Here is a 21,964-nt window from a genome sequence, read left to right on the forward strand (position 1 = left end):
AAGTCTCTTCTTGGCAACCTGCTGTCTTTCCTCTGAGTACCACCAGGTCTCCCCCTCCAGGAGAGTCATTTGGGTTTTTGACGTTAGCCATTCTGATGGGTGTATGATGAAATCTCAGTGTAGTTTTTATTTGCATCTCTCTGATAACTAACGAGGCTGAGCATTTCTTTAAGTGTTTCTCCGCCATTTGATATTCTTCTGTTGAGAATTCTCTGTTTAATTCTGAGACCCATTTCTTAATTGTGTTATTTGGTTTGGTGGTGTTTAATTTCTTGAGTTCTTTATATATTTTGGATATTAGACCTTTGCCAGATTAAGTGTTGGTGAAGATCGTTTCCCAGTCTGTAGGCTGCTGCTTTGTTCTGTTGACAGTGTCTCCTGCCTTACAGAAGCTTCTCAGCCTCATGAGGTCCCATCTATTAATTGTTGACCTTAAGGTCTGGGCTGCTGGTGTTCTGTTCAGGAAGATTATCATGTGGTTTTTCTCTTTCAGTTTGCTTATATGGTGGATTACATTGATGGATTTCCATATGTTAAACCATCCCTGCATGCCTGGAATGAAGCCTACCTGGTCATGGTGAATGCTGTCTTTGATATGTTCTTGTATTCGTTTTGCGAGTATTTTATTGATTATCTTTGCGTCAATGTTCATAAGAGAAATTGCGCTGAAATTCTATTTTTTTTTTTTTTGGTTGGGTTTTTGCGGCGTTTAGGTATCAATGTGACTGTGGCCACATAGCAGGAACTTGGTAATGTTCCGTCTATTTCTATCTTTTGGTATAGCTTGAATAGTATCGGTATTAGCTCCTCTTTGAAGAATTGGTAGAATTCTCCGCTGAAGCCATCTGCCCCTGGGCTTTTTTGGTTGGAAGACTATCAGTGATTTCTTCTATTTCTACAGGTGAAATAGAGCTATTTAATTTGTTTATCTGATCTTGATTCAATTTTGGCAAATGGGATAGGTGGATTAAATTTTTCATTTCCTTTAGATTTTCAAATTGTGTGGCATAAATGCTTTTAAAGTAGGTTCTTATGATTCTTTTATTTTTTGGTGTCTGTTGATATGTCTCCCTTTTTATTTCTGATTTTTTTTTATTTGGATAGCGTTTCTCTGTCTTTTAGTTAGTTTGGCTAATGGTTTGTCTATCTTGTTAATTTTCACAAAGAACCAGATCTTGGTTTTGTTGATTATTTGAATTGTTCTCTTTGTTTCTAATTTATTGATTTCAGCCCCGAGTTTGATTATTTCCAGGTGTCTACTCCTCTTGGGTGTTTCTGCTTTTTTTTCCCCCTAGGGTTACCAGATGTGTGGTTAAGTTATTTATGTGGGATGTTTCCATTTTCATTCTAAAGGCACTTAGTGCTATGAATTTTTCTCTTAGCACCGCCTTCATTGTGTCCCACAAATTTCGGTATGTGGTACCTTTATTTTCATTGAATTTCAGAACGTTCTTTATTTCTTCCTTTATTTCTTCCTTGACCCAGGTGTCATTAAGTAGAGAGTTACTTAGTTTCCGTGTGTGTTTAGGCTTTTTGTTATTTCTGTTGTTGTTGAAGTCCAGCCTCAGACTATGGTGATCTGATAGGATAAAAGGTATTATTTCAATCTTCTTATATCTGTTGAGGCTTGCTTTGTGACCTCCAATGTGATCAATTTTAGAGAACGTTCCATGGGGTGCTGAGAAGAAGGTATAATTCTTTGTGTTTGGGTGAAAAGTTCTGTAGATATCTGTTAGAACCATTTGATTCATGACATTGGTTAATGAAGTTATTTCCTGGCTTAGTTTTTTATTCAAAGACCTATCCTTCAGTGAAAGTGGGGTGTTGAAGTCTCCCACTATTAATGTGTGGGGTTGGGGATCGATGAGTGGTTTAAGCTTTGTTAATAGCTCTTTTACAAATGTGAGTGCCCTTGTATTAGGAGCATAGATGTTCCAAATTAAAATGTCTTCTTGGTTGACTTTACCTTTGATGAGTATGAAGTGTCCTTCCTTGTCCCTTTTGACTAATTTTGGTTGAAAGTCTATTTTATTAGATATTAGAATGGCTACCCCAGCTTGCTTCTTGTGACCATTTGCTTGAAATATTTTCCACAAGTTTTTACTCTGATGCAATGTCTGTCCTTGTAGTTGAGATGTGTTTCTTGAATACAGAAGAATGTTGGGTATTGTTTATGCATCCATTCAGTTAGTCTGTCTTTTTATTGGAGAATTAAGACCATTGATGTTGAGAGATATTAATGACCAGTGACTGCTAAGTCCCTTAATTTTTGTTGTTTGTTTCAGTCGAGATTTTGTGAGATTATGATTTTTCGAGGGTGTAGTTAACTATTTCCTATGTAGCTTTGGTTGTAATTTGGCCTTTTGGGGTGGAGTTTTCATTCTAGTAACTTCTGTAAAGCTGGAGTTGTGCCTAGGTACTGTTTGGATTTGTTTTTGTCATGGAATATCTTGTTTTCTCTGTCAATGGTTATTGATAGTTTTGCTGGATATAGTAATCTTGCCTGGCTTCTGTGTTCTTATATGGTTTGCAAGACCTTTGTCCAGGCCCTTCTGGCTTTCATGGTTTCTGCTGAGAAGTTGGGAGTAATTTTGATAGGTTCGCAATCGTATGTTACTCGACCTTTTTCTCTTGCCACTTTTAATATTTTTTGCTTGTTCTGTATATTTTGTGTTTTTATTATTATGTGGCAAGACGATTTTCTTTTCTGGTCTATTCCATTTGGTGTTCTGTAGGCCTCCTGTATGCTCATATGCCTTTCTTTCTTTAAATTGGGGACATTTTCTTCTATGATTCTGTTAAAGATATTTTCTGGGCTCTAAAGTTGGGTGTCCTCTCTTTCCTCAATACCGATTATTCTCAAGTTTCATCTTTTCATGGTGGACTTGATATTTTGGATGTAATGTGTCAGGAACTTTTCATATTTAGCACTTTCTTTGTTGGTTGTTTTGAGTTCTATGACTGTGTCTTCAAGTCCCGATATTTGTTCCTCCATTTCTTGCATTCTGTTGGATAAGGTCACCTCTGAGATGCTTGCTTTCTTCTCTGATGCCTCCTGACCACGTTTCTCTTCTGTGTGTTCCTTTATCATAGCTTCCATTTTATCTTCAGGTCTTGAACTGTTTTAATGATTTCCTTCATCTGGTTATTTGTATTTTTTTGAAATTCTTCTAGTGCCTCTTTACATGATTCTTTTAAATCTTCAGCCCTCTTTTTTGCCTCCTCCTGCAGTTGTTTCCAAATTTTATTCGTTTCTTCCATTATCATCTTCCTTACTAAGGACTTGAGTTCATTTGGTGTATTGTGATTATTTTCTGGTTCTCTGGGTTGTTTTCATTGGGATTGCTGAGATCTGGAGATGCCAAACTGCTTTGGGTTTTTTGGCATTCTTTCGCTGTCCTCTTGTCATTTTGGTGTCTTTGATGTTTGGAGGTACCTTCAAGTGACCTTCCCTTGTTGAGAGTGGATAGTTGATGATTGATTATAGGTCAGGTGTCCTTGCCTGTGGCGATCAGGAAGTTTTTCCCTGGAATAGGCAGGTGGTCCAGCTTCCACTCCTGGAGATTTTTCTCTACACCTTAGACTCCAGACTGAATCAGCTAGCTTCTGTCTGTTGGAGAGTACAGGATCAGCGTGCCATGGGCCAGAGAGAATATGGATTCAGGCCACTGGCAGGATCCAAGATGCTGTCACTTTCAATAATGGTGTAAGCCGGGATGCACAGAGATCGCTCTACGCCAGCAATTAGCCACTGCAGGCATGACCCACATCTCCTGATACCTTGGGAGATCCTGCTGGGGCTGTAGGATATGATCCAGCTAAGTTCTGTCTGTTGGAGAGTGCAGAATCAGTACGCCATGGGCCAGATACAATATGGTTTCATGCCGCTGGTGGGATCCAAGGTGCCTGTACTTTCCAAGACCTTGTAAGCAGATATGCTCAGACATCCTTCTAGGTCATCGAATATATACTGCAGGCACCAACGTCCCCTGATAGCATGGGAGATCCTGCTGGGCTTGTGAAAGCTGATCCAGCTAGGTTCTGTCTGTTGAAGAGTGCAGGATCAGTGCACTGCGGGCCAGAGACAATTTGGTTTCAGGCCGCTGGGGGGTTCCAAGGTGCCTGCTCTTTCCATGACCCTCTAAGCCAGGATGCTCAGAGATCCCTCTAGGTCAGAAATTAGACACTGTAGGCACAACCCATGTCTCCCCATAGCCTGGGAAATCCTCCTGGGCCTGTGGGAGAAGTCAAAGCTGGTTTCTAACTGCCCCTGTTTGCAGGCTCTGTCCGTTGTGTCTGGCTTTAGATTGGGCCCATGAAGGCCCACGAGTTCCACACACACTCTAGCTGTTTTTGGTGGGACCTACTGCCTGTGTTTCCACTTAGCCTGGGCGGGTGACCTCTGCAGTTTGGCATGGGGTGGGTAGACGGATCCAAGGGCAGTTTCACCCTATTCCCTGTGACTCCTCAATCCATGGGCTCCAGAATATCACCTCCCCACACAGCGAGTTTGTTCTTTATATGCCTGGCTGCAGCTTGCATGTAGATTACATGTGAACGTTCAGACCCAGAACTGGCCACTTTCCCTAGTTGAGAAAATATAGTGTTCATTTTAAGCATCTTAGCTTCTTCCCAGAACCCAACAGTTTTCCTCCACTTAATTTGATGTTGGCTATCTGCTTGCTGTATGTTAGGTTTAGGTAAGGGCCTTGTATCACTGATTTCTCCAAGGCTTTTACCACGAAGGAGTGTTAGAATGTTGTCGTTTTATGACGAAATCCCAAATGATCTCTTTTTACCAATAAAGACTCGGGAGCCAGAAGCTGGGGTGAATACCTGCCACCTCAGAGAGGCAGAGAAAGCACCAAGCTCACCTTCCTACTCAGCTCATATTGCAATTGAAAAGGCCCCAAATCCTCACTAGCTCAGCTGACAGCCCAGGAGGAAAAGGCCAAAACACCCAAGGCCAAAGTCTTGCTGGCTCAAAGTTCAAAACTCCAAAGGCCAAGGAGCTCAAGAGCTCCAAAGCTATCACTAGCTTTGCACTCAGGCTAGTGAATTCAACAAGCTAACTCCTGTCTCCTTTATGAACTATAAGGGTTAGACGAGACATTTCTACTTCTACTCTGCACGTAAATATTAGCTTCATAGAAAAGTGAAGGCAGTTGTTATAATTTTTGTTTTTGTTTTCATTACCTACCTACTGAGAACTTATGATTAGTGTATCTAAGGGTTCTGAGGTTCTTGTTGCTTTGTAAGACCAGATGTCTTATTATTCACACTGCCTTCAGACTCGCTGTGTAGCCAAGAATGACTTGAATCCTCCTGCTTCTACCTCCTGAGTGCTGGGAAATGATTTTGCATTTGTATGTGTATGCCATGTGTGACGATGTCAGCAGAGGTCAGAAGAGGGTGTCAAGTCCTGTACAGCATGATGTGGGTGCACAGAAGAGAACCCAAGTTCCTCTGTAGTGCCTGGGCTGGGTGCTGTGGCACTTACACGTTTGCATGTTCTCCTTCTTTATAACCATTACCCCCACAAAATATAAATTAATAAAAATTCTGTCTGGCTTTTAGAAACTGTCTTCAAAACAATGTCTTGTTTCATAGGGAGTACAGTCCTCTCCATTCATAGGTCAGGGCAGTACGTTGAGTTGACTAGCTTGAGTATAAACCTCATGAATAGCCAGAGCAAGACTAAAATTCCACTCATCTCTGCATTTTTGCTCCTTTCAAACCATCCACACTCCATTCCTTCCCTCATCATTATCAGAAAAACAATGTTTTGTGGAGCAGTGTTATTTATAATCAGTATCATATCCCTGTTATCCTGTCATCCTCAGTAAGAAGCCTGGAGAAAGGAGAGTGCTCTTGTCCACCAAGGTTGTTAAAGACACTGTCAGATGGTATTTCAGCATGAGGGCTGGAAGCAATCCTCAGAGGGTGACTAAGATCCACCCTGGAGTCTCACAAAATGTAAAACAAGATAATCAAACCTATGGAACCCACCTGAGAGCTCTTGGTGATCAAGAGTCTGAAAAGCTTACATTCTTAGAAGGAGGCTCAGAGTGCTGGTTGTAAAGCAGCAACGGGGAACATAGTAAGGCTGGAGGAGTAGCTTAGCTCAAGATGGAGAGACTTGCTTTGAATATGGGGAGGGCATTCACATTCGATTCCTATCATAAAACAAAGACAGAGTATTTACATCAATATCCAGCATAATCAACTACCATTATTGCATAGCCATTAAAATTAAAGTTGATGGGAGGAACAAGGTTGATGGATGTAGAGTTTCAGTATTGTAAGAAAAATTCTGTTAATCTATTCACAGCAACTTGAATATAGTTAATAGTACCAGATTGTGCATTTTAAAGGGTGAAGTTTGAAAAATATTAAATTGAGTAAATTGACTTTTAATGGGAAAATCGCCTTGTGTTCATTTGTTTGTTTGTTCCTCCCATCAACAAAGGAGAACAAGAAACTATATGAGGTTCCCACAGTCGGTCAAAATTGTCCTGAAAAGGACCCAAAAATAGCTATTGTAAAGGGAGCATGAAGACCATAGGCCATTACTGCCCCCTTCAATTGTTTGATGTCTTTAAATTGTAATGGCTCATGCTGCCCCTGCATCTGACCAGGTTGATTTGGATGTGGGACTTCTACAACTGGGGATATAACTCCGCGGGTTGGTGTCAAGGTTTCTGCTATAGATATTTTACTCTGGAAGTCGGGATTATATGCGGGCAGCCTCATATTACTCTTGTTTCTCAGTTTACTTTCTTTAAGTTTCTTTTTCAATGCTCTAATCTCCTGGTCCAATTTAACTTACTCTTCCTCTGATTCCTCTGAGGAGGAGGAGGAGGAGGCAGCCTCGGAGGGCGCAAGAGATCTTACGGATTCCTCTTCCTGAATTTCATTTAGAGCATTTTCAACCTCCCCAACTTTTTCTTTAATTCTGTCATCCTCACTCTGTAGAGCATCTTTAACAAGCCTCGATAGAGAGAAGGTGGCAACCAGAATGTTCTCTGACCCATCATTATGCAAGGCTTTCTGGAGATCAGTCTTAACTTGGTCCCAGTCAGACAGAGTAAGACCTTTTGACACCAAGAACCAAGGACCACTCCTCTCCACAGTCTTATTAAAATCTCTGGCTGTCTTATGCTTAATCCCGGTGCCTTGGTCCTTAAGTAACTTTACTAATTGATCTACCAATATGGTGGAAGAGCTTGTGGTACCCATTTCCAATTCACCCACGACTTACCTCAGTGAGGCACTGGCCAGCTTCCCTGGGGAGATGCATGAGCACTAATTCCTCTATCCCGATCTCGGATCTCGCTGAAACCTCCACTTGTAGGGCCCAGGCTACTGTAGACCTGAGTGGTCAAGTGAGGGACTGTGGATTAAAGAACAAGACAGTGGGTCATTCACATCAAGAGAATGTCATTTGTTTGAGGAAAAGCTGACCCTTATATACAGGTCGATGCAAGTGGAAAATTACACAGATGCAAGTTGGAAAATTCATCCAGGTGGGAGGGGCAGGGCACCTGACCTATAACCATGGCAGCAAAGGATCAAAACAAAGAACAGGAAGTTGTGGTCAGCTCACTGGAGCATAATGTTTTTCCAGTAAAGGCATGTGACAACAGAACAGCTGAGCCAAGTTGCCAGGTTCCCACAGGAAAGGACACTCTATAACATTTCCTTACAAATAGAGGCTATGTTTACTCAGTAGGAATGGTTCAGAGTCACTGTCCAGAAAGTGTTGTTGGAGAAAGGATTAGGGACTGTGGTCTTCCAACTCTAGTTTCTATTTCCTTCCATTACTCAACATACATTTAAAGATTGAATAACACAAGTACCTTCTTTGCCAAACCAACCGATGTCAACAATACCTTCTGAGAGTTCTTACTGAGGGATAGTACTGTGTGGGCTAATTTGATAGGGCTGAGTGAAAGACCTAAGAAACTAAATGGAATGCGATGCTTAGTGAGGCCAGTGGCTCAAGTTAATCCCCTGATGCTAGGCCAGCTCTCCACTTCAGTTAGGTGGTGCTGTGGCCGAGGACAAGGAGAAAATGCCATGTAAGATCAAAGGCTTCTTATTATTGCTTCTCTGTGTCTAGGAAGGAATGTGCTGTTCTGCCATTGATGTTTATTATATATTTTAAAATGTGATTTAATTAAGAGACTAGTTGATAAATTGTTATATAACCTGAATAATAAGAACTGTTAGATAACAACATATTATTTAGCTAACAGATTATTGATTTACAAAGTCATTTTGTGTGGCTATATTTCTCAATATCTAGCTAATGGCTTCCTGGATCATGAGGAGCCTTCTACAGTTCAGATGATGTTTAAAATGCAACAGAAAGAAAGAAGGGCCTCAATATTTGTATAGAACAACTGTAAATTGCAACAACTAATGAGAAATCACGTTTCTTGGGGTTCTGAGGAGGAAAAAGTTCTGTAGGCCAGGCTGATTTCAAACTCACTGAGCCCCACCAGCTTCTGCCTCCCTGAGTACTCATATTCAAGACATGTTACCCCAGGCCCAGCTCATTTTCCTACTTTAGACCATGTGTTTACCTCCACTGCTACAACACAGCAATTTACTTCTTGTAGGAAGTTCAAATTTCATAAGATGATAATGAAAGAGCAGACAATTTTGCCATCATCTTCCACACACTCCTCTTTCTACTAACATGTAAATTAATTCCACTTACTCTGCTACTGGACCACTTCTGACACATGTTATATGATTACTGAAAGTCATAGCACATGAGTCAAGTGGAGCTATGTTGTTGTCGTCTCAGAAAAGGCTTCACTATAGCTTTGGCTGGTCACACACACACACACACACACACACACACACACACACACACACACACACACGGCACACATTCATATGGACACACAGCTAAAGATGTTAAATCTATATTAAACATCTTGCCTAATATGAACAAAGACACAAGGGCCCAATCTGTGATAACATGCATCGTACAGTTTAGAAGTTACAGTTCTGTGGTACAGTGCTTCAGTGCACACACTGTTTTTCTGAGGATCTCATTTCAATTTCCTACACCCATATCAGGCAGTTTACAACCACATGTCCAGTTCCTGGACCAGGCAACACTCCTGTCCAGACACAGATACATACAAATATTTAAAAGTAAACCAAAAATACATAAGAATTATGGTCCTATATGTTGTCTATGCATCAGAACAACAGGTGGGCATATTACCAACCACACTCCAAGCCCAGGAATTGAAATGTACAAAGATCAACCTATGCCTGTTGTGACGTCACTAGAGCAAGAACAGCTTCTCTACAGAAAGTGCTCATTTGGGAATCCTGCTAAATCAATTCTCTGAAGTTCTCATATCACAATCATGTGGAAGCACAGGAGTAGTATGTTTGCCCAGGTCTTCGGGGCCTCAGAATCTCTGCAACATGGGTCACTAGAGCATTTATTCTAAACTATATATAAATTCTTCCTTCAAGAGAGGATCATTCATTCCAATAGGCCTCCAGCTACACTCAAAGGAAAAGAACTATGCATTTGTTCTTAGCCTTTATTTTTAGAGCTCAAAAAGCACTTAAGGATTTGAACAAGATATTAAATCAATGTCACAATCAACCTTTAAAAACTTCAGCTGCAGTCAAAGTGTGGCCATGTTGATGTATTTTCCTGGGACGTTCTGGGGGTCAGTTTGTCCTGACTCAGTAGAAAGGGCTGATGGGTGGAGTTACTGGTGAAGCTTCTCTGAGGTGGGGAAGACAGAAGCCAAGGCAGCTTTGTAGGTGGTGAAGGAGAGGTGTCTCTCCTTTCAGATTAGAGCCAGAAAGGTGATAGGAAATATGTAGGTACAAGAAAACATCGTTCCCAAGTTTTGTTTTTTATCGAGGGTTGTTTCAAAAGAGTAAGTCCATTGCTCAACTACAGTTCTACCGGGATTTGAACCCAGGTCTTTCTGCTTGCAAAGCAGACGTGCTAACCACTACACTATGGAAATCCTGCCATCTTCATTCCCTGGATCATGATTCCTCTCCCATCGTGGTTCCCTGTCATCATAGTTTCCTGACATCATGGTTCCCTGCCATTATGGTTCCACTGGCATAATCATTCTCCTGTCATCCTAGTTCCCCTGCCATGACAGTCTCTTGTCATCATGGTTTCCCTGTTTTCCTTGTTCCCTTGCCATCCTGGTTGCCTTGCCATTATGATTCCTCTGCCATAATAGTTACCTGCTATTATGGTTCCCCTGCAATCATAGTTCCCTGCCATCATGGTTCCCCTGCCATCATGATTGCCTTCCTATTATGGTTCCCATGCCATCATGATTGCTTTGCCATTATGGTTCCCCTATCTTCACGGTTCCCTACCATCATGATTCCCTGATGTCATTTTCCCTGTCAACATGGACTGTCTGTCTGGAAATATGAGCCCAAATTATATCTTCCTTTTATAAAATGGTCATGGGATTTTATCACAGAGATGGAAAAGTAGCTAATAAGAGAACTTATCAATACCATGGTAGAACAAGCCTGAAACAGCAGTGTCCTGGTGTCAGAGACAATTCACTACACATTCAAGTTGCCTATGTGTTCGATGTAGAAACTGACTCAAAAACAAAAACAAAATAAGAAAAATGCCATATTGCAACTAATTTCATCATCCCCTTAAATTCTGTTCCCCCTTCATTTATCCCCTTTCCTTCTCTATTTTTATAAAATACTATTCACTAAACAGCATTGAGAAACATCCTTCAATACATTTCGACATAATGTGGATTAGCTTTTATCATAATCAACAGTGGTATACAGAATACGTTTACTATATTTGATTTAGGGTATTTCCCATTTATTCTCAGCTCTAAACTCATTGGCTGTTTTGAACCCCTGGATCTGTGTGAGAATCTTTAATGAATCGAGCAGGATATTTTCTGGGATGTTGATGCCACTTCTGTTGGCATCTGGATCTATACATGGCTGTTACTCTTCTAAAATGTCACTGCCGCCAATGAAAAGGTTAGAAATCATCCTCAAAGAGAACTAAACATGTACTGCACAGCAAACAGGGCTGAATCAGCCTTGATGCAGGTAGGTCTTGACTATGAGCAGGGAAACACATGAGTAAACACATCAAACACTTCAAATGTTGCATAAGAAAACATATGGCACTAGAAATTGAAAACCTTGTGTGGTTAGCACCCAAAGTGTCTTTTCACTCACACACTAAAGGCTGAAATGTGGAAGATGAGCTCAATGATAGAATTTGATGACACAATAAAGGTCTCAGAACTTTGAAGCAGGCCAGTTACCTCACAGCTGACTGTGAAGTCAGCAACTAGCCTTGAAGGGCACACGAGGAAAGCTCTGTCCTCCTTGGCAGTGCTGATCCAGCTAGTTCCACATTGTGCCACATAACTGGTCACTTGGCTACGTGTCTTCACTTGGAGACAGCATCACATGTAAGTAGAAGCTCCATCCATCTTGTTGTAGATGTAATTAATGTTTTTAAGCATGTATATCATAAGACTTTGAAGATGTAGATTTGTGGTTATGTGTATATTCATAGGGACGTGGAAATGTCACCAGTGTTCACATTCTCCAACTGAAATGCTGTCCTCATTGATTCTCATCTATCATTTCTCACTGCTCTGGCTGCTAGAAACACCCATGGACTATCTTCGTCTGGATGTGACTGTATCAGGGTTCATTTTAGTAGAATCACATATTGCTTGATCTTTTGGGACTGACATTTCAGTGTAATGGGCACAAGGATGATCCATTTGCCACTCCTATGAAAATTTCTCTCCTCAAATCTATAAGGAATCATTCTATCACCTGCACCTGTATGGCATGTCCCTAATTTACTATGGTGTTACCATTTCAGTGTAGCCAGAGTCTGCAAAAGGCTCTTGGGTTAATGCTGTCTTGAGAGGACCTGAAAACTGAAGTAAATGGTATGTTGGGCACTAAGTAGTTTCTATGGAGTGTGTCTTTGCAAAGGCATGCTTCTTTTCATGCTTGCTTGGTTGTCTGTATCTGAAAATGAAGTCTGTTTTTATTTGGTAGACTCCTACTGTATATGGTCTTAACTCTGAGATGAGGTTGATTACCCAGTGATAGTTTATTATATATAACTTATTTTCCATGTCCTAGGATGTACTAATTACAAATAACTGTTTGGTCAGGTGTTGGGCCCCACATCCACCGCAGTTTCTTTGTATTTATTTTTAAGGTTTTAACTTGTATAGGCCTTGCACATGCTGGCAAATTCATAGTTCATGTGTGCATCAGCCTTGTTTGTGTGTGGAAGATGCTGTTTCTTTTTATTAATCCGCCACCTCTAGTTCTATGAATTGTTCTTCGTCTTCCACATCAATTCCTATCCTGCAAAGGGAGGGGATTTTATAAAGACATCCAATTTAGCATGAATGCTCCAAAATCATTTATTCTCTATATTGTTCAGCTTATGTGTCTCTGTATTATTACTGTTGACCATAAGAAGCATTTTTGTTGAGTGATGAATTAGATATCAATTTTTAGCATAGCATCGTATAATTTTACGAGTCATATTATTGCTATGTTCCTCTAGCAAAATGATAGCATGAGGGTTTCTTTTATGCCTGTGACCTTATCCCAGGGTCTTGTCCACATTAGTGTCAAATAGGGTTCCTATGTCATGGAGTGAATATTAAGTCCAATAAAAAGTGGCTGGTTATCAACATAACATTTTTAGAAATATTATACCAGTATATCTTAAAAGCAAGTCATTACTGTATGTCTCAGGATTTGAACCCAAATATTATTGATGGTTACCTTTATTTTCCTGTAGCATACAAATACTTTCTAGCTACTCAGTCTGGATGAAGCTTCCACGTTTGATGATATAAGTAACTGATGTGTTCAGCAATAGGGCATTATTGCCAAGATATAGAGAACAATCAACAGTCTTGGTAGTAGCAATAAAAAAATTATCTTAGATGTTGTGGTATGGATTACCAACCTGCTAGAAAATGTTGCCAAAGAGGTGGCCCTTCTCTGACTTTGGTCAGAACAGATTCTGTGAAGGAGATTTCCTGGTCAAAGGCTCACTTGTTCAACATAACCCTTCTCCCCTGGTATTGATCCCACAGGAGACATTCACCCCGGACTGAAAATCCCATCCTTATGATGTCCTGTGTTTCTTTGCAGTTACCAAGTGTTCACTGTCACCATGCCAATGGTCAGAAACCATGCCAATCTGCAGCTAGGAGGTTTTGCTGTGGCTACTCTAGCATGGTTCCTTTGTAGTGTCTCTATGGGCCTCCCCGAGTGGCGAGTGTGGTGCTTTCAAGATCCATTGGACTCCAAGCCCAGCATGACCTTAGTCGGGATGTGGAGAACCTGTGTTCACCACCAGGAAAGGAATTCCAGCATTGTCAGAGTGTGTTATCAATACAGCTACCAGGACACCTTCATTCCTTTGGATATTCGAGTGGCCCAACACCTGCTACTCGTTTCCAGCCGTCTCGGCATGCTTGCTGCAATATCTGACATCATTGCACTTTGTAAATTGTACTCAGGGAGACTCCGGAAGAAAGCCACCTACAATCCATTCTGTCTTCCAGGGATTCTGAACATCATTGCCAGCAGCTTTGTCTTCCTTACCATCTTGTACAATTATGTATCCATCGTTCGCAAGGATGGGATTGCCTTCCCCCCATATTTCCACACACCCTCCTTCCCAGATACCCAGAAAATTGGCATTGCACTGGCAATGGCAACCCTTTCTTCTTTCTTATTTCTAGTAGGTGGCACCATTGCCCTTTCTTTCACTCTTCCCTCAAGGTACGAAATGTGTTCTATCATTTAAACTTAAGTTTCCATCTTCCATAGACTTGAAAATCCAAAAGTACAAGGACTAATCACAAGTATTCTTCAGATATACACCTAAAGCTTCCAGATTCAAGACCATGCCCAAGCAGGGCAAGTGGGCCTCCTCTTATATTTCTTCTCTTGGGCCTCCCCTTATATTTCTTCTCTTGGTTGTTTCAGTAGTTCATTGATTGGCTTGTGGATTTTCATTAAATAAAATCTTTTCTGCTTAGTCTTATGAGGTCTGGACTTTTATTACTGGTACAGGAAGGTAAATGATCAAGAAATATAGTATATATAGAATGGAGTGTTAGAATATATGAAACTTTACATCGTTATCTAAGCTCATAAAAATTAAAGCACTTTCCTCATATCATAATAAGTGCAAATATCCACGAGATTAAAATTCCCAAACTATGTTTCAGATTACTGTAAGGAGTCTCCACAATGCTTTTGTCAAAGTACCTGTGAAGAGTTTCCCAATATTTTCTTGCCTTTTCATTGAGGGTTTAATTCATTTCTAGTTTCCTAAAGTTTAAAAATTTGAGATGTTTCATCCCATATTTTGTCCCTATGTGCTCCAATTATGTTATAGTCAAAACATTTTCAGACTCTCCTGTAGCTTATTAGTGTAACAGGTATTCTCTCTTATAGTTTGTTACATTTTTCATGCATTTTCCTGTTGGGAGACATTTCTTAGGGAGGTATAGAAGAAAAAAAACCCTACACCCTACAGAAATAGCACCAACAATAGTACATTGAATTAATTCTAACTATGTCTAAATTGAATGGAATGGATTAGCTTGAGGGATCCCCCAATAAAAGCCCCAAATAAATTCTAGAAATGAGTCTGGGACCCAGTCAATAGTCATGGTGGCAGGATATTTAGAAAGATGGTTACATTTTATCTATGGTGATAACGTAAAAAAGGGAGAAATTTGTGCTTTTTCTGCTTTCTCTATTCATGTAGCCTAGAATACAAGCCTAGAGAATATTTCTTCCCACTTTTAGGCCAGGGTTTCCCAGTCCAACTCACCTATTTAAAATAGCCCTGTATAGCCATTCTCCATAGACTAAAGATTCTAGATAATCTCTCTAATCTGTGGCCAGAAATTTATTGTGTTTGACTCTTGATCCGCGGTTCTCAACCTTTGTATCACCACAGCACAGGATCCCTTATCAATTATCCTGCATATCAGATATTTATATTGTGACTGATAACAGCAGAGGATTACAGTTTTGAAATACCAATGAGATAATTTTAAGGCTGTGGTCACCCCAACATATAGTACTTTATCAAAAGGTCACAGAATTAGGAAAGTTGACAACCACTGCTCTAGATCTTGTGAAATTAACTGTGAGTGTAAACCATCACAGCATATTAATGTCAGCATTATAGTGAGTGATTCAGTTTGACTTATGTGAAAAGCCCCTAGAAATCCAGAGGAGATGTGCCTTTATAATGGGAAAAGTTACGTTATAAGTCAAGAAAATAAAATCGAATATATATAGGTTATCCAGGAAATGGTAAGTAAAAATTTCTATTGTCTCATTTCAGCCCTGAAGGCCAAAAATACCCAAAGAACCTGATTTGTTTGGAGAAAGGGAAATATAATTTTATCAGCATTATTTCAAAGAATGTACTTAGGGACCTACATGTGTATTGTGCCATCTGAAAAGAGCAGTAAGTGTTCACAACCAACAACACATCCAGAAAAATAAAAAAGTTCTTCACCTAATGTAGGGTACCTAAGACCTCAATCAAGTGACATACTCATTCAATACATACAGTAAGGGTTTATATTACCGATATGAAAATTCTGTGACCAAAATTATCCCTTAGGGCATGGGAAAGAGGTTTTATTTTATTTTTTAACAGGTAGCCTATTGTACAAGGAAATGAGTGCTGAACTGGAAGCAGCAATTGATGCAAAGGGCATGTAGAAATACTGATTAATTGTTTAATCTCAATACCTTTTTGCCTGCTTCCCTAATGCACTCTGTACTACCAACACAGGGTTGGCACCACCCACAGTGAACTGGACCCTCTCACATTATTCACCAAACAATAAAATGGACAACAGGCTTTTCCACAGGCCAATATGGTGGGGAGATTTTTTAAAATTGTGGCTCCTTCTCCTAATAGAAACATATCTTATGTCAAATTGACATAAATCTATCCATCATACTACAAATGACATAAGAAAGAAAGTGTTGAAATTGTTTGAGGATATAGAGCAAAACAGGTCAACAAAAAGACATCCTTTCCAAGTCACTGAGAATAATCACTGTTCCCTCAAAAGATAGATAAGGTATAGCTGAAGTATATATTCCAAGAGGAAGAACAGCTGTCAGCTTGAGATGTAGCCTTTGCCTCTTAGACACTTAGATTCTGAGTGCTGACCACTACTCTATTGTCCTAATGAAGCACATTTCATGTGATCTCAGTGGGACGCTTATTAACTTCATCTTATCCTTCTGCCTCATCTGACCAGTGTCTCCCTGTGCTAGTGAAATACAGCTCTAGCCAGCGATGTAAACTGGTTGTTAATCACAGCTGATTTGTCAAAGCAGGAAAATAAGGAAAATTATTTTTATTGAACTTTTATATTGTTTATTTTTGAAATTGTATTTTAATTACAATATTTCTCCCATCCTTTTCCTCTAACGAACCAAGCTAAATTATAAAACTAAACTATCTGGTCTTCAACCTTATCAGAGACTTGAAAAGTAATAAACTTGATTACCTGAGTAAACAGGGGGTGCCGGTTATTAGCTTTCCAAAATGAAAAAAGAAAATGACAGAGACAGTCCTTGCTTGAAGAGTTGCTCAAAACTTTCTATAAAATTAAAGCATCATCTGCAGCCTTCTTGCTAGTATATCTGACAGACATATTTGTGTGGCAGGAAATACTGAGGACTTGCTTACCCTCTCTTGGCAGAGTTTAGCCATCGACACTGCCTGCATCCAAACATACCCATTTTTAGGCAGAATTCTGACTGTATCCAAAATAAGAACATTTTTCCCAGTAGTTGGTTTGTCACTTTTCAGGCCTTCTCCATAAGGAGAGTCTTTAATGCTCATTATTGTCTTTGAGATAGGCTGTGTAATTTCTTTCCTCTTCCTCTGTGGACTGGTGAGGGTGCCCTGACAGGGGGAAGTAATAAATATCAGGAGGCAAAGTCCATGTCAGAAGTAGTCTCTACTCCTCATATTGTGGGACCCACAAGGAGACAGTTCTGCCTATCTACTACATCTGAACAGAAGGTGCAGGTCCACATCTTACATGGTCCTTGGTTGGTGCATCAGTCTCTCTATTGTAGAGTGGTTATCCTGTGTTATTTGGCTAATATTCACTTACGAGTGAGTATAAACCATGTGTGTCATTCTGGGTCTAGGTATAAATGATCAAGATGACCATTTATAGTTCTATCCATTTGCCTGCAAATTCCAAGATATCCTTGTTTTTCATAGACAAATAGTTTTCCATTGTGTAAATATACCAGGTTGTTTTTTATCTATTCTTTGATTGAAGGGCATCTTTGTTGTTTCCCGATTCTGGTTATTACAAATAAAGCTACCATGAACATAGTTGAACATATGTTCTTATGTGGTGAAACACCTTTTGAGTATATGCCCAGGAGTTCTATGGTTTGGTGTTGAGGTAGAATTATTCATAGTTTCTTGAGAAAGGGCCAGATTTATTTCAAAAGTGATTGTACAAGTTTGTACTCTCACCAGCAATGAAGGAGTGTTCTCCTTGCTCCACATCCTCACCAGCATGTGCTGTCACTTGAGTTTTTGTTCTCAGCCATTCTAATAGATGTAAGATGGAATCTCAGCGTCATTTTGATCTGCACTTCCCTAATGAGTAATGACATTGAACATTTCTTTAGGTGATTCTTGACCAGTTGAGATTCTTCTTTTGAGAATTCTCTGTTTAGCACTGTACTACATTTTTTATTGGGTTTTTTGGTATGGTGGTTTTAAATTTTTTGTGTTTTTTATATATTTTGGATATTAACCCTTTGTAGGGTGTAGGGTTGGTAAAGATCTTTTTCTAGTATGAAGGCTGTAAGTTTTGTTCGGTTGTCAGTGTCCTTTGCTTGATAGAAAATTTCCAGTTTCATAAGGTCCCGTTTATTAATTGTTGATCTTAGAGCTTGAGCTGGTGGTGTTCTGTTCAGGATGTTGTCTCCGGTGCCATTGTCTTCAAGGCAATTCCCCACTTTTTCTTCTAGCAGATTTCATATGTCTGATATTATGTTGATTCATTTAATCCACTTGGACTTTAGTTTTGTGCAGAGTAGTAAATACGGATCTATTTGCATTTCTTTTTGTTCAATATTGGTTTGGCTGTTTGAGGACTTTTTGTGGTTCCGTATATATTTTAAAATGTTCTTTTTCTTTTTCAGCAGAGAATGAAGTTTGGATTTTGTTTCATTGCACTGAATATGTACATAGCTTTTGATCAAATGAACATTTTTGCTATTTTAATTCTATTAAACTTTGAGCATGAGATATCTTTATGTTTCCTAGTGTCTTTCTCTGTCTCTGTCATCAGAGCTTTATAGTGTTCAGTGTGGAGTTCTTTCACTGCCTTGATAAGGTTTATTCCTCGACATTTCATTTACTCTGATGCCTTTGAGAATAGGTGTGCCCATCATCTCCACCACTGAAGATTTGTTGTTGTTGTTGTTATATATACAATTTAGTGATTTGTATAAATTCATTCTGTGTCCTGCCAGAGTGCTTAATTTGTGTATTGTTTATAGAAATTTTGTAGTAGAACTTTTTGGGATCGCTAATATAACATCATATTATCTCCAAATATGGATAGTGTGCATTCTTCCATCTCTATTTTTATCCATTTTATTTTTGTTTCTTGCCTTATTGCTCCAGTGTGCACTTTGAGATCGGTGCTATGATGCAAAACTTACCCTGCTTAAATGATGAGCAGAGCTACAGATAAAACAGAGTTCAGGGAATATCCAAACAATGCTTGGGCCAACCAAGGACTTACCCCATGGAAGAGAGCTAATTCCTGACACTATTAACAATACTCTGATATGCTTGTAGAGAGATGCCTATCAGAGGTGTCTCTGAGATGCTCTACCAAGCAGCAGTTCAAAACAGATGATGAGACTCAGAGCTGAACATTGAGCAAAGCACAGAAAGTCTAGAAGAAAAATGGGTAGAAAGATAAAAAGGCTCAGAAGTGACAAGAGCTCCATAAGAATACCAATAGAGCCAACTTACCAGGGCCCAGAGTGACCTGTGGAGTTTAAAGCACCAACCATGCATAGACTGGCCTTATATCCTCTACATAGTTGTGACGCCCATGCCACCGCGGTACCGAGTCCAGAGCGAGGGAATGCAGATTTAACTCATGCACACACACACAATAACACAGCGGATCCTTCGTGCTAAGAGAGCAGCAGCCGCAGCAGCAGCTGCAGCAGCAGCCACGGCAGCAATTTGTTCTTCTTCAGAGTTCCAAAGAGCCTTCTTATAGGCAGCCAAACAGGAATCCTCCTCCCAGGTGAAATTCCTCAAGAGGTAATTGCACACAGGAGGAAAAGTCTCGAGGAAGGGAGGGGCGCATTCTCAGAGCAGTAAACATGACTAGCTAACCAAGATAAACACAGATGTGGAAGCTGCTAGAAACAGGACATGAAACAGCAAGACAAGCAGGCAGCCCAGTTGGGCCTGGTTCCTATACATAGTTGTAGCCAATGGGCAGATCAGGCTCCATGTGGGTGTACTAGTAAAGGATGGGCGGCTTTCTCTGTCATGGACTCTGTTGCCTGCCTTTTCATCCCTATCCCTTGATAGGACTGCCTTGCCAGGCCACAGGGGAAGAGGAAGTACTCAATTCTGATGGAACATGATGAGCTGGTCAGTGTGTAGGGAGTCTCCTCTTTTCTGAGGAATAATTGAAAGGGGATGAGTGAGTGAAAGTGAGACTGAGAGGAGAAGACAGAGGGGCTAATACTGGGATGAAAAATGAATAAATAAATAAAGAAACTAATTAATAAAAAGGAGTGGGGATAGTGGCCATCCCTGTTTCAGTTCTCACTCTACTATGATTGCTTTAGATTTTTCTCAATTTAAAATGATATTATCTGTGGGTTTCCTGTATATATATATTATATATATTTATTATGTTGGTTTACATTTCCTCTATTGGTATGTTCTATCAGAATTCTATGATGAATGCATATTGTGTTTTGTCAAAGGCCTATTCTGCATCTATTGATTTGCCCATGTGATTTTTTTCTTTAAATCCATCTTTGTGGATTTTTAGATTAATAGACTTGCATTGGTTGAACTACCTCTGCATGTCAGGGATAAAGGCAACTTGGTCATGGCACTGGTGTACCTATGAATGTATTTATGTATGCATGTTTGTATGTATATAAGTATGTAATTATTCTGTTTGTCAGTACTTTATTCAGTAATTATTTAGTATTTCCCAATGACTCTCTTGAGTGTGGTTGACTTATTAAGGGACATATTATTAATGAAAATGACTATTTTTCTCCCAACAGCTAAAACATTCCAGTGCTTTCTTAATTGCAAGAAGGATTTTTGTAAAGGTCACTTTTATTTCCTCAGATGAAGGGATGCAATGAGAGCCATATCCATGCTTTACTAATAAAATGGCTTGAGACGGGCACAGAGCACTTCTATCTAAATACTGCTATGCATAGACCTGGAAGATTTTCACCTCCACACAATCTAATCTTCTGTGATCCTGGACTTTGATGGCTTCGGCTTTGAGTCTCTGTCTACTAACCTAGGCCTAGACTCTTTTCAGCTTCTGAGACTTACCTATGAATAAGCTCACTCTTTCTAGTTCTTTCTGAACTCTGGGTAGCTATTTCAACTCAGATGTTCTGGGTAAAAACTCTTCTCCAACCTGAACTATTAAAACTGGATTCTCTTGGCTTTTCAATGAATTGTTCTACATCAAAGAAAAGGCTGTGAACTCCTTGAATTGAAGTGCCCTAACTGCATGAACTCAGCTGCACTCAACTGTAGTTCACTGAATTCAACTCTCCTATTTCTCCCTGAACTGCTCTTAAGTAGCCTCTCTTTCCTGTCTTTTCTTATGAATTAGGCATATCCTATCTCTGACTCATTCTGCCAAATCTTTCTCTGTTTTATTGTCACAGACCGGCTCAGTTGGGGATAGGTCCATTGGATCGATACTTCTCCAAACGTCAGTGGGCAGAGATAAGGCGGTTGACAAACAGGGACAAAATTCAGAATTGAGTCTGCATCTGAGTGTATTTGTAGCCAAACAGTCTAAATTATTATACATACATTTCAAAAGCGGGGCGGGGGGCAGTTTCTGGTTATAATTTTATACAGAGTAGATTCTAGGATGTCAGTTGGCAATTAAACATACACAGTACAAGTACAGAATGCAAAGCCATTGTATTGTCATATTTAGAATTACAACTTTAAATGAAACAATACAGGGTACAGAACACACAGCCAAGACTTCATCACTTCTAAGTTACTGGCTTGATATCAATATCCAATATCTGAGAGCCAATATCTGGAGTTTTCTTTTGAAACAACTCATTTCTTTGTAAGCCACAATATAAATTATTAACTACTGATTAATTTCTAGTCATATTTCTTTTAATAAGTGGAAGTGAAATAGAAATACTCTGGACCTGGATAGTCCATAGCTGTAGTCCCAAGTTAGGGTCATCTTAGAGTAATGTGGTCACGCTTGAAAAGTCCTGACTTGGGAGTTAAGTTAAAAAGAAATAATAGATTTCAGCACAATGAGGTAAAAGAAGAACTGCAATCAGTTTTCCTGGCAGAAACATCAGCCCCAGTCCAGGAGGGTCCCCTCTAGAGGGTCATTGCTTCAGTCCATGTGGTATTTGTCACACAGACACCATACTGGGAAATGGAGGGATCATAAATATTCATCAGTTTGTCTGCCCTTCAATTAGACAACATTGCTTGGGATTAAATGTGTGTACTAAGGGCATGTCAGTACTCCAGCCAGAGAGATTACAGGTGTGTCACCAGATGTGATTTTTTCATCAGATCAACCATGTTGCTAGGATAAAA

General features: G+C 39.8%; 1 protein-coding gene across 1 annotated transcript; it reads left to right on the plus strand.

Annotated features, from left to right (window-relative positions):
- Window positions 1-13,231: 13,231 nt before the first annotated feature.
- Window positions 13,232-13,864, plus strand: LOC127184652 (claudin-34-like). Its single transcript, XM_051140988.1, has one exon. The coding sequence runs from the start codon at window positions 13,232-13,234 to the stop codon at window positions 13,862-13,864; it is 633 nt and encodes a 210-aa protein (XP_050996945.1).
- The last annotated feature ends 8,100 nt before the right edge of the window (window positions 13,865-21,964 follow it).

This window comes from Acomys russatus, chromosome X (assembly GCF_903995435.1).
Source record: "Acomys russatus chromosome X, mAcoRus1.1, whole genome shotgun sequence".
Taxonomy (NCBI): Eukaryota; Metazoa; Chordata; class Mammalia; order Rodentia; family Muridae; genus Acomys; species Acomys russatus.